Here is a 13,421-nt window from a genome sequence, read left to right as displayed (position 1 = left end):
TTTGCGCCCAGTTTAAATTACTATGTCACATTCCTCAAGACATTGTGATTTGTTTAGGTTGCCAAGAATTAGAAAAGGAAGGAAAAAAATTAACAGGCAAGAAATGAGGGAGAGAGAGACAAAGAGGGAGACAGAGAGAGAGAGAGAGCGAGGACAGTTCCATCTTCAAAAGCTTGCATGCTGCTTCAATTGTGAATCGATAAATTCTCCACTTACAGAAAAAAAAGGATATGATGCTGACCAAAAAAAATAATAAAAAAAACATTCCGTTTACATATTCAGCAGAAAACAATTTCCTCTCAAGTAATTTATCTGTTTACTGTTCTAAACTTCTCAAGGTAATGTTGGAATTACATACTATGTCAAGGTGCTGTTGTCAAAGCTTTGCTGTTTATTTTTTTATCCCCACCAGAGGACAAGATATATATATAAAAAATTATATAAATATATATATATATATAAAATTTATTCATTGACATGTTTCTGGGTTAATATTATTCATTTTGTATGTTGTGAAGTTGTTTGCAATATTAAACTGAAATATTTGAAGAAATAAAAATGACTATAGGCAACTGAAAAACAAAATCAATGTCGATAAAGTTTCAACGGTGCATTTTTAGGCAGGGTAAACTTTATTATACGGACAGTCGGCAGGCAAGGAGGGAGGAGGCACATATGCACACATGCATGCGCACAAACCGCCACATGTCCGAAGCATGAAAGAGCAGAAATTCAAATCCTGAGCAACAAGAAGTGATGTTTTAAGATAAGAAAATGAGTCCTTGCTTTGGGTCACTCACAGATAACCAGTGTTAGAGTACAGAAAGCAGCTCCTGGTGTCATTCAGCTACTTCAGGAAGGAAAAGAAAACGGAGAAAGAGAGAGGAAGTGCCCCTAAACCGCTTCCTGCTCCCCACCAGCACATTTTTTCAACACAAGTTTATGTGCTTTGGATCTTTGGTGTTCATACACAGGTGTTCAGAGCTTTTGCTCCAGCTGCACGTGTGATGTCGCACAATTACGAGACCCTATTAACACAAGAAAAGGGCCTACGCGTTCAAGTGCAGACTAGTACAAGTGGGTAGACTGCCTGAGCTTGACAGTGATGGATTCAACCACCCATACATTTGTGTACATTAAAAATGTACACCCAGCGTTTTGTTATTAGTGCGCTGTAATCCCAGCTTTAACTCCTCCACAATAGGACAATCACCACTGATTTTTTTAGCTCTAAAGTCACTGTGATCAGAAGGAGAAGCCGATCTCCATAACTGGTTTGGCACCTGGGTTAAAAGACTGCCGAGGCTTTATATCAACTTTCTCCCTCGGGCAGATAATAACTCATTGCAATGCATGCCTGCCAAGTCTGGATTCCATAGCTTAAGGTTTTAGTGGGAATACAATAAAATATGTTCAGCGTCTCATCTTCGTTACATAAAACATTTCCAGAACATACTGCAGAAAGATTAAAAACAACAAAAATGCATAAACAAAATTTCTTCAAAACACCAGCGATCCCTTATGAATGAACACAATCACCTCATTTTACCACGCCTCCATCAGCCTGAAGGTAAGTGCAAAGACAGCCAGATCTGAAGACGGTGAAGGAAAGATGGGCCAGTTTCTTCACTTCCCTGCTTGGACCCTTCACAGAAGCCTGATGATGATGCTGTGAGTTAATATCATTAAAAGCAAAAAAGATACCGAGGCTTCTGCAACACAAACAGTGGGAAGACGAACAATATCATAAATGATCTGGTCTTCAAGGAAAATCCACCTGAAGGTATAAATGGGAATGATTTGGTAAAATTCAAGCACTATCCCGTCCTCAGCACGTAGGACAATGAATCAGCCATTCAACATTTTAGATAAGATGATAAGGATGTGTTTTGTTTATCATGAGCATGAGCCTTAGGCTACTATTTTTTACAAAGTTCAAAAAAATAATCTGCCAATCATACATTTAATAAAAGAGTGCATAAAGGGAGGCAGGGTGAAGCCCGTGGTGTTTTTCAGTGTGACCATAAATCAGGCATATGAGTGAATCCTACAATCTTTTAGGAAAACAATGGGCCTACTGTGTTAAGAAAAGAACAAAAGCTGCTGCTCACCAAGTCTTTAAGCGTGTCTACTTTATGCCACGCCCACATTCGTGATGTCACATTAGGTATTTTTCATCACCTGTCAAAAGATTTGCGTTTCATCACCCACTGGGGTGTGGTCAGGAGTGAATCATGCTCTAAAGTTTCAGGATACAGAGAAGCAGTGCAGCTGCAGTTTTCTGCATTCATGGAGGCTCAAAATGTGATGCAGCTCACCAGTAGGGGGTGGCAGAGAGAGCGCTCATATCAGACGTCAACAAAAAGCCAAATAAACCTTCTTCTGGTTGGCCCTTGTTGTGGCAGTACATATTAATGTAATCGTCCTTTGAGCTATGTCTGTGGAGGCTGAGCGAAGATGTTAAATGGAGTTCTCCACCCCTCGGGTTGTTAAATGGTAATATGGAATCTGGGTTTGGATTCTAGCCAACGAGACCTTCAGTGGGCTATATGCATGGCACAAAAATATCCCGACTCTCATTGTCAGCATCAGCAGTAAACATAATAAAATCAAACCGCTGTGCTTAAAACTAAATCTGGCATTACTAATATCCAACATTTGAAGCTGCTAAGGTGTACGTTTGGACGAATTAAAGAAAGGACATTTGTACACTAAAGCGAGGTGGAATATTGGTAAATCTATGTGGCTTATGTATGTATGATATATCATAGTTTTACACCAGTAGTCGTCTAGTAAAAGGATAAAGTAACAAATACAAACGCAGTGACTTTAAAATGTGATTGAACATTCCGAGTTCACAGTTTTACGAGGTTTCCCTGAACGCATCATGACACTGGCAGCTAGCCTAGCCGGCTAACTTGGCTAATCTGATTTATCGTCTCAGTTAAGCGCACATAACGCCAGCCAGGATTACCAAACTTAGTTTTCAGTATTTTTCCTTTTAGCGAACTATCTCCCTAACGCCAAACATCCTCTCATTTCAATAATGGCATCGCTTGGGGAGCCCGTGCGATTGGAAAGAGGTGAAGTTAATTAGCTAGCTAGCTTTAGCTTAAAAATATTTGTTGTGATATGCGGGCGACATAAACCTAGCCTAGCTAGCATTAGCTCATTAAAGCAGGCGGCTTATTTTTGTCTGTGTACTCTGTTTTATGGTGGGATAACGATAGAGTAGACATCTTGCGGTTAATTCTTGTATGATTATGTATATATAGTCACCCAGCTAAAGAAGCCACAGCTATTACAGCTACATTGTTGTACTTAGCACATTAGCCACCTAGCTAATATTAATGACAACAGACAGTGATTAGCCAATCTGGCTGGTTTGTTCACTGTATCTTACCATAAAAGAAAGAAGATTTTACAGTTACGCTGGTTGTATCATTATATTAATTTTTGCGGCCTGTCTGTAAATAACATAAGTTCTGGGTGTGTGTTGCTGAAATGTGCAGAGGAAGCCCAGATTTGTGTGTTAGGTTAAACTTACGGGTTACACAAGTAAGTACACACGTAAAACTTCACGATTAGAAATATTTAATAAACTTGCAAATGCTTATGAATTCATTGCTATTAAAGTAAGCTGTACATTCGCAAAAACAAAATAAAAAAAACAAAAACGTGATGCCTGCTGCCTCATCCCGTCAGGGGTGGTTAAATTTACTTTATAAAAGGGGTGTTACTCTGAGAGTTGCTTTATTATTGCATTATAGCGATTTGTACTAATTGTAGTATGTTCTGGTGACCGTGGGAGACAAGCTTGTCCGGAGCATATCTATAATAAGAACAAATATAGTGCAAGTAAATGTAAATTGTAACAGAAAAAAAAGGCTGCAGCTTTAAATGGGTGCCGACTGTGCTCTGACGCTGATGTGGGTAACTCTCACTGCCAATGTTAACATCTACATTTGCAGGCCTCAGTAATGGTTATGTACATGTTCTTGTTGACAGATATCAACCGTGCTATTGAATTGCTTGATAAACTCCAGAGGACAGGGGAAGTGCCTCCCCAGAAGCTGCAGGCACTGCAGAGGGTCCTACAGAGTGAATTCTGTAATGCTGTCAGAGAAGTGAGTCTCTTTCATCTTGTATCATTCAAAACACTTAATTAAGAGACATTAGTTTACAGTTTGGAGCTTAACCGTCTGCATCCCAGTAGAATTCCCAATAGAATGCTCCAAAATTAAGAGAGTGGAAGTCTGGTTAAAAGTTAGTTTAAATTTTAAGGTCACTAATAGCGCTTTCTAGCTATATATGACCATTTAAGATTTGTACATTTATGTTTTCAACATCTCTTTACCATTACCTCTTTGTCCTCCTCTTCTTCATCTGGCACATCCACCCCTCCTCTCTGCTCCCTAACCTCCAACTCATTCTCTTTTTCCTCACCTCACGCCTCATCTCCTCAACTGAAATCGAGACTCTAACATAATAAAACGTGCATAAACATACTTATTCGTTCGCGATAATATCACATTTAGTTATCATCAGCAGATTGGGTATGTGGCCCTGCCGCTTTGGGACAGCTGATAGCCAGACGGCTATAAGAACAACAGCTAGTGTTATACCAGATAACGTTAAGCTAGAGAGTCTGAAAAATCACATTTTCCCTTTGATAAACATTTTCACATCATATAAGTCCCCTTTTACAAAGCTTTGCAGCCTCCTCGAAATTGATGTGATCGAACGCTGTAAATAGTGGACTGACAACCATCACTATTTACAGATGTACGTCAGCCATAGTGTGAAATAAAATGTAAAATATTGCAAAATACTTAAATTGCACAGCCATTTCTTTTTTCCCCTGATTTATTGTTAAGTGTTGACTTAACTCAAATTGTTAAAGTATACTGTGTACAAAAGTGTTTTTGACAGTCGTAGAAATATGCTGGCTGCCCACAGCTGTTATGGTTATAGAAAGTTAACCCTTTGGTTTGGTTTGAATTCTTTGTGTTCGCCTGTTGAAATATTGTCCACTAATGTCTCCTCAGGTCTATGAGCATGTGTATGAAACAGTGGACATCAACAGCAGCCCCGAGGTCAGGGCCAATGCCACAGCAAAGGTAGACAGTTGTCAGTTACTGTCTGAACACAAGATTTGGTCTTTTTGTAATCTTAATTTCAGACATTTAATTTCTTAAAATGGGTAATTTTGTGCTTTGACTGCAGTACATACAGACGAGATATCTAAACACCACTTTCCTATTTGTAGGCTACAGTGGCAGCTTTTGCAGCAAGTGAGGGACACTCACATCCACGAGTTGTGGAACTGCCCAAGACAGAAGAAGGGTTGGGTTTCAATATAATGGGCGGAAAGGAGCAAAACTCACCAATTTACATCTCACGGATCATCCCAGGAGGCATCGCTGACCGACATGGAGGCCTGAAAAGAGGGGACCAGCTTCTCTCAGTGAATGGAGTGGTGCGTTTGAATTCACAGCATGGTTTACATTTTAGACTGAGCCTGAGCAAATTCTCTATTTCAGATTTTTTTTTAAACAGGCAGATATTAGAAATAATACATTCTTCAAAAAAACTAATGCACAGCTAGATTTTGTTTCAGGATTTAAAAAAAAAAAGGAACTGCAATAACCGTGCAAAAATCTGGGGACCCATCTACTTGTAAAATCCTTGTTTCTGAACTTGTTACACCATAATTTATTAATGAGAACTTGTAAGGCAGGTCAACAACTCTCCCACTCGTCAAACTCTTCTAGTAGTGCCTTAAAATGAAGCTTATTAAAGCCTAGTAAACAGGGGAGTGCTATAAGAAGATATCAGCTTGTAGCTTGGAGTTGTTGGCAACAGTTTGTCCATCATAGGGAGTGACAGGATTCAATCAGTGGAATTTGCATCAACAAAAAACAAAATCAATAAAATCCCCTGCCTGTGCTCACCTGTGCTTTTTTTTATGTTCAGACTTACATCATCATGTTGGTTGATTATTAGCCATAGAGTCTGACAATGATGGCCATTTACCAGCTAAACCTTCTTCAGTAATCCATATTACCAGTGAGCTGGCACGAAGCAGCTGTCAGAAAAAAAACCTCAGAAACCCTGTGGAGTCTTTGGCGTCTTCTTGGTGCGATGGAAAAACATTTCCTTATGTCAGTGACAGGAAGCTGTCAATTTTGTATGTTTAGAAATAATAATAATAATAATGGTAATAATAATGGTAGTAATAGTATATTGATGTAAATAATGAATGTGTCAGGTTCCTCTTGTAAAGCTCTGGAAATGTTAATGTGTTCAACATGTTTGTTATGGCTTAAAGATGGACACAGTGAGTGCTGATGGAACACTGAATGTAAACGTGCCATGCTATTGTCTGGAAGTGTAAATCTCAAAGATCAGCCAATAGCAATCATCCAGTTGACTTTGTTTATTGCTCAGCTTGTTCCCTCATTAAAATTTCCAAATTGCAGGCTGTTATATGTGAACAGCTGCTAGAGCTTATTTTGGAACTACATTCACTTCAGTACATATAAAACTTTTGTTTACTCAAAAAGTGGCCACATACCTCGTTGCTCTTGTGTTTAATAATTGGACCCAGTAGGTTAATCTGTAGAAATCATGGACTTTTATCTGTTCCTGGTGAAATCTTAAAGTCAATTTCTGTGTTTCTTTTGCCTTTAGAGTGTGGAAGGAGAGCACCACGAGAAAGCTGTGGAACTCCTCAAAGCAGCTCAGGGCACAGTGAAGCTGGTAGTAAGGTACACCCCCAAAGTCCTAGAGGAAATGGAGTCACGCTTTGAGAAAATGAGGTCGGCGAAGCGCCGGCAACAGAACAACTTTCCCAAGTAGGATTTTCCCATGTTGATGCCCAGCTCCCATGTCTCTCCTCCTTTAGCCTTCTGGCCATCTGTTCTGATCCCTTTCTCATTTCCCTGCCCCCGAAAAAAGAACAAAAAAAAGAACACGCTCCTGTTTAGTTTTAGCTCATACATACTGTATATTGCGCTTCTGCCCTTTTCTGTAGCATTTTGATATTCACCATCGTGTATTGTACTAGACACTACAACTCTAGACGAACACTAGGAAGATCACGATTGTCAGTGTGTGTCACACCATGTGCATTATTTTTGAATTGACAATTTGAATGCAACTTCTGAGACAAACTATACAACTGCTTTGACTGAAAAGGTAGTGTTTTTCAGTGATTTATCAGAGCCACTACCAAGTGCCTCAGGGCAAACACATTTATCTTATGTACTGTTTTTTCCTTTCTCTTCTTTCTTTAACCGTTTAAATTTCTGGAAATTAAACTGTTGTGGCAGGAATTAATTCATGCTTTTCACCTGTTTTCTCAGAGACTGTAGCTTTAGAGGTGCTGACGACAGTCTAAATTAGTTAAAAAGTGATAAGTTGTTAGATTGGTATTATGGCTACCCTACAAAAAGTAGCAAAAGTGCTGGATTATGTTTGAGCGTTCTCTCTAGGCTTACCCTGTAAGACTTTAACATCATGCCACGCTATAAAAAGCTCCAGTAAGTGATGTAATGGGGTCTCAGCAACTCGTGAACTAAATAGCTGACACCACAAAGACTCGCACATTTATCAAAAAAAATAAACCCTCGAAACTCTGGAGTCAGTATGACATGAGATGAAAGTCAGTTATTTTGTTTTGACATAAATGAGGAATGTACTGTGTCACATTTTTACTCTGCCGGTGAAAGAACTTGATAAGAAATCAGTTATCCAGTGACCATCAGAATAAGATAAAATTAGGCATTTGTAAAATCCAGCTAGTCAGATGCCTACAGTCTCTGTAAGGCCCTGGTCATGCAAGCCTAGAAACCAAACTGTGACCCCCTGGCAACCACCGATCATTAGGGAAAAATGTGTATTATCCAGCCGATTGGAGAGTGTTTGCTGGAGATTGCTGGCTATCTGTGAAATCGACTGCTACAGCCTCATTCACCAAGGCTAAGAGGCTTGTTAGCAAATCCCTGGAAACCTCTGGTTGCCAGGGAAAATAAGTGTGCTCCCCAACCGGCTGGCAAGTAGTTGCTGCCAGCGACTACATGAAATGATTAACAAAGAGGTTTGGTTGTTAGCATATTGCTGTAGTTTGCATGGATAATACCAACTTACCTCCAAATACTCGCCAACTGTTCACTGAGTGAAATTTCAAAAACTGTGACACAAACCAGAAGCTGATCCATTTGCGCTTTTTAAACCATGTTGACAGCAATAGTAAGAAACAACTTTTACTTTGAAGGGGAAAGTTCTCCAAACTTGCACTCCCTCAAGTTTCACTATCGCTCAGCGAGTAATTGGCGAGTGTCTGAGGTTTTTGGTGCAGCGCCCTCTTCGGAGCTCATTTCCCGCTGCTTGCAAGCACTCACCAACTAGTCGAGGAATACACTTTTCCCCCTAGCAACCAGAGGACAACCAAGGGGTTGCCAACCAGCCTCTAAGCCCGTTTGACCAAAACTTCAGTCACATTAATGCAGCATGTGAGTTTTGATCACTTGTTCAATGAATGAAATGTTAGTACACATACTGTATTTGTGTTTGTAATCTTTCATCAGTTTTTTTTCTTACATTTTGTAACTTAATATCTAGCAAGGGATGAAAAAAAGCAAATGTTTGATGACTTTTTGTATTCTCATATCGCATTCATGTTAAAGGACAAAAGACAATACAGGTGCTTGGGTAAGATCTATCGACAGCTACTTTAAAAAAAATCATTTTTTGATGCTTGTAAAATGTTAATAAAATGTTAGTAAAGCCCATATTTCAATAATTTACAGCAATAATTTCAAACTTGGTCTTGCCTGCATGTCATTACCAGTTTATTTTCCATTCATCTTTGCGCAAATAAGTTTTTTCTTTTTCTTTTTTCTTTTTTAGGTGGGTTGGGCACAAATGTACTCATATATAATATACAAAATGCATATCATAAAAATGAGAATGATAAACACTTTATTACCAAATACTGCCAAACAATCAAGTTTGTTCTGATGTGAATTGTTAAGCAGGCAAATCACAAAAAAGTCTTAATTGTCTACAGTATATTTTAATGTGTAGGCTGCCACAATTACATGTACACTTAATCATGTTCCACATTTTATAGTTATGAAGTGGCTGCATGTTTAGCTACTGTGTTGATAGTCATCATAGGGAAATCTTCATTCATTTATATCTATAGGCCTACATCTCAGTCAAACAAGTCCACAAGTCTTGGTTTTCTCTTAAAAATAAAATGTATTGTTTCATTAAAACATCAACTCAGTAGATGTCTAATCATCCACCTTTTTTGGCAAAATATCTACAGGACAGATTTAACTTCAAAGATTTATTCCTAGAGGTTTTTTGTTTGCAGGGTAGTTCTAATAATGTGTGTACAGAATTATGGAAACCAGGCTTTTGCTGACTAAGCCATACTATTGTCCAGTCTCAGGATCAACACCTGGCATTATTGAGACAGGAAGGTAGTAATGTAAAGGTAGTAATTCCTATCAGTGTAGATTAACCATCCGATGCCAAACTGTTCTTCAGAAGCGAACCGTTTTAGTCGAGAGGTAGTCTTATGAGCATGCTGCTGCTTGGCGTGTGCGGGCACGATGCATGTGTGCTGTCCGGTTCTTGAAGTCACTTTGAGTTTCCGTTTGCCTGGTTAGCTGCTCCACAGCTGTTTGTATTTCCATCTGTTTCTTTTATTACTTTATCCACCGTCTCCTGACGTACTCTGATGTTCCTCAAGTTACTAACAAATCGTAAATGGGATGTTCAGAGGTCCATCAGTACTGTTTTTGGGAGGATAAAATCTAAAATCCGGCTCGTGGGCTTTTGGTAATCGATCCTTTAAGTGGGAAAAGACTCGTGAAATGATTACTGTAGATTAAATCCACTGAAATGAATCACTGGTTAAAAAGCGGTACCTTTTATTAGTTGAAAGTGGCGTGCTAGTGTTGATGATTTGAATGTCTCTGCACATTTCCCTCACATCAACTCGCTCAGCTGTTGCTTTGATTAGCAGGTTTTTGTAAGTCAGTGAAGGGGGTCGTCGACTCTCATCTGATTGTATGGTACTTAAATAATGCTTTAAATATCACAAGAAATGACGACACATGACGAGTACAGGTATATTTGGTGGGTGAATCCCCTGTAATCCATTTCTCTTTATGAAGTAAGCTGAATTGAAGGTCAAAGTCTCAAGTTAAACACGCTGCAAATATGGAATGCAAATCAATTATCTATGCAAGGTCTTTAAAAAAAACCTTTATTGGTGCAAAATAGTTGTCATTTTCCTCCAGAATGTTATTAAACTTACGACAGTAAGGCTGTGTGGACGAATGTCTAATGAAATATGACATTCAGCAGGATTTTGAGAAGAGTTGCATGTAGTTGGATGATCCTATGAGATGTTTACAAATTTTGGGGTTTTTTTTGGTTTTTTTGCTGTAACATACTGATTACCATGAAGGAGTCAAAGAAGGCAAGTGGCAAAACTTTGGGAGATGGCTCTCTATTAAGCATCCATAAGCAGTAGTTAACAGGCTATAATGTAGTTGTAAACTAAAAGTTGTCATCAACGTGATGTATTCTAAAATTGTGACGGGCAGTATTATAAAAATATTTAAAAACATTAGAAATGTTCTCACGTGTCCTTACAACTACAATATAGTGTGGTTTTGTTGGATACTTATACACTGCTGTACACACTAAAATGCTAAGTAGTGGGATTTAAATAAGCGTTCCTGAATAGTTTCACTTAACAATTTATTTAAACTACATCGATTATGCTTTTGTTTGGAGGCAGAACATTTAGCAGAGCAGTCGGGGTGTACATAAAAGACTTAATATAATGTATAGTTTGTCCCTTAATTGTGTTTTAACTAACATTAGCTAGCTAGATTCACTTCTCACGCACATACAAACATGTATAGTAAATCAGGAAAAAAATGTAATGAGACTTGGTATTGATATTGCACACTCTCCACTGAATGTCACTGACTATAGTCTGATTTTAGTTACAAACCTTTGGTGAGGTAAACCTTCAACTTTCTACCCGTTTTCATTGTGTATTGGTCAATAGAGTATTTTTTTATAATGGTTTTCTTTTTTTGATATTTTTCTCAATTTTTATAAGTGATTTTCCTAAAAAAAAATCAGATACCAGGAATGATTGGTACTTCCATTTTGACTGTGTACCAGGGCCATATCAGCGCAGCGTCTCTGAAAAGCGGGGCAGATGTGGGACAGATTAACTGTCACAGATCAGCTCCTCTTTTCTGAGCTCTGCACTGATCTCTCCTTTCTTTCTAGGACCGAGACCAAACTTAAAATGTTGATACTGTTTTAGTCAGTGCTTATTTATGATTGCCTGTAGATAGTGTTGTGTTATTTTATGTTCTCTAGTCTGTTTATCTAATTTACTGTGTTACATTGATGTGGAATGTAAAATGTTGTGATGTAGAACATAATAGTTGGACAGGAAGCTCAATAAACCGTGCTTAAGTTTATGACTTTTAAATGTGTTTTTCCACTATCTGTTACATGTTACATTCATTTTTAGAAAGAAAGACACATCTCTGGCACTCTTGTGGTACATGTTAGGTTTCAAATAGGGAAATCTGTAAAGAAAAGAGTAGTATGGCAGCAGCGCAGCATGAAAAAGGTGGGTCGTGCGATCAGAAATGGTAACATGGACCCTTTAGTGAATTCACAAGGCAAATTTGAAAGTGTTGCTGAGGGTGCTGGAGCCAGTTGCTAGTCTATTGCAGGCCTAGCAGAGAGAGAAAGACAGCCATTCAAACTCACATTTAAACTTTGGGCCAATTTAGTCATCAGTTAACTTAACATGCATGTCTTTGGAGCTGGAAGGCACAAAGAGAATGTGTAAACTCCACGTAGAAATCTGTTCATCTCATCTGAAAATGATTTCTGCTATGCGGATACTTTCTAAGAGCAAAGACACAGGGAATAAGGAAAACTCTGGAAGATGAACTGATGGTTCCTGCTGTCAGAAGAGGTGCAGTCTCAGCAGGTTTTAGCTGCTTCTGTTCTGCTAACCCTGCATGCAAAATAGTACAAAAATAATGAAGCAAAAATAACATCATCTTCTTTCCGCTGCTCTCTTCAGGGGTCCGCCTCCATCTCACCCTATCAAACATCCTCCAGTCCTCTGTGTGTCCTTCTTCACTGCATCCATGAACAATCCTCTTTTCCTGGTAGCTCCATCTTAAACATCCTCTGTCATTTCTTATCCTTTCCATTATGGTCACTCCCATTTTTTTAACTCTGCCACCTCCAGCTTGCCCTGCTGTTTTATTGTCAGTGCCACCATCTCCAAACCAAATACATCATGGCAGGTCTCATCTTATAAACTTTCACTTTTTCTGCTGTCCTTCTCTCACACTCACCCCTTTTCTACACCCTGCCTGCACTCTCCTCTTCACATCTCTTGTGCAATTAAAATCAATTTAATTAAATTTTATTTATATAGCACCAAATCCCAACAACAGTTGCCTCGAGGCGCTGTAAAGTAAAGATTCTCCAATGATAGCTAGAGAGAAAACCACAATAATCACAACCCCCTATGAGCAGGCACTTGGCGACAGTGGGAAGGAAAAACTCCCTTTTAACAATAAGAAACCTCCGGCTGAACCAGGCTAACATAAGGACGGCCATCTACAGTCTCCAGTGGAGGGTGAGGGGAGGAAGACAGGACAAAAAACACACTGTGGAAAAGAGTCCATGTCCGTTGCTTCGGATGGGCCCCAAGGTTTTCAAACTCAACTGAACTAATGCAGTTACACTGGTCTCATTAAGCATTTTTAGTTGATAAAACTAAGTATTTGACGTATTTTTAATTTGGAAGTCAAACCTCGTCTGCTTACTTGTTCACTAAATGGAAAAATGCCCATTGCATGAGCAAAAAAACTGTAAATAGAAAAGCACTGGCCTTTCTATCAGCTAAAAAGAAGAAACACTAATCAACCGGCATGAGTCAGTGTGGAGAACTGAACTACGGACTTGCTATCAGTGGAGGAAGCAGCTGTGATTTCCCAGCTCAACAAAACAAATATAGGCCTGGTGATCTTTATGGACCCTGGTAATATTTGGTAATGTTGGGAATGTTTTTTTTATTGCATAGTTGTTTTTGTTTCTCTCTTTTCTTTCACTCCAGGATGTTTAATTAATTTTTTAAACATGTAGCACTACTTGTTATGGCATAGAGGAAATGGTCAAATATTTGCTTTCACATACTTCCAGACACAAGATCGTCACCAAAACTAAAAGGTAAGGAAATGTGGTCGGAGTATTATGGAAATACCCAAATGGATGTGAAAGTGGAACATAAAGATAAAATCACAACAAGGACAATCATGAGTAAGTTCAGATTTCCATTGAAA

General features: G+C 38.8%; 1 protein-coding gene across 1 annotated transcript; it reads left to right on the top strand.

Moving 5' to 3' along the window:
• Nucleotides 1–2,869: 2,869 nt before the first annotated feature.
• Nucleotides 2,870–11,528, top strand: lin7c (lin-7 homolog C (C. elegans)). Its single transcript, XM_003445692.4, has 5 exons — nt 2,870–3,083; nt 4,009–4,127; nt 5,049–5,120; nt 5,270–5,479; nt 6,694–11,528. Exons 1-5 carry the CDS (start codon nt 3,047–3,049, stop codon nt 6,859–6,861), a joined length of 606 nt encoding a protein of 201 aa, XP_003445740.1. The 5' UTR covers nt 2,870–3,046; the 3' UTR covers nt 6,862–11,528.
• Nucleotides 11,529–13,421: the final 1,893 nt, after the last annotated feature.

This window comes from Oreochromis niloticus, linkage group LG1 (assembly GCF_001858045.2).
Source record: "Oreochromis niloticus isolate F11D_XX linkage group LG1, O_niloticus_UMD_NMBU, whole genome shotgun sequence".
NCBI classification, from domain to species: domain Eukaryota; kingdom Metazoa; phylum Chordata; class Actinopteri; order Cichliformes; family Cichlidae; genus Oreochromis; species Oreochromis niloticus.
This window is presented reverse-complemented; position numbering and strand designations above follow the sequence as displayed.

What these genes read in the sequence shown, in the direction of transcription:
- lin7c (XM_003445692.4), top strand. Translation starts at nt 3,047, where the DNA reads ATGGCATCGCTTGGGGAGCCCGTGCGATTGGAAAGAG. An exon ending in TCTGTAATGCTGTCAGAGAA is followed by an intron (nt 4,128 to 5,048) that starts GTGAGTCTCTTT and finishes ATGTCTCCTCAG; the next exon opens with GTCTATGAGCATGTGTATGA. An exon ending in GGGCCAATGCCACAGCAAAG is followed by an intron (nt 5,121 to 5,269) that starts GTAGACAGTTGT and finishes TCCTATTTGTAG; the next exon opens with GCTACAGTGGCAGCTTTTGC.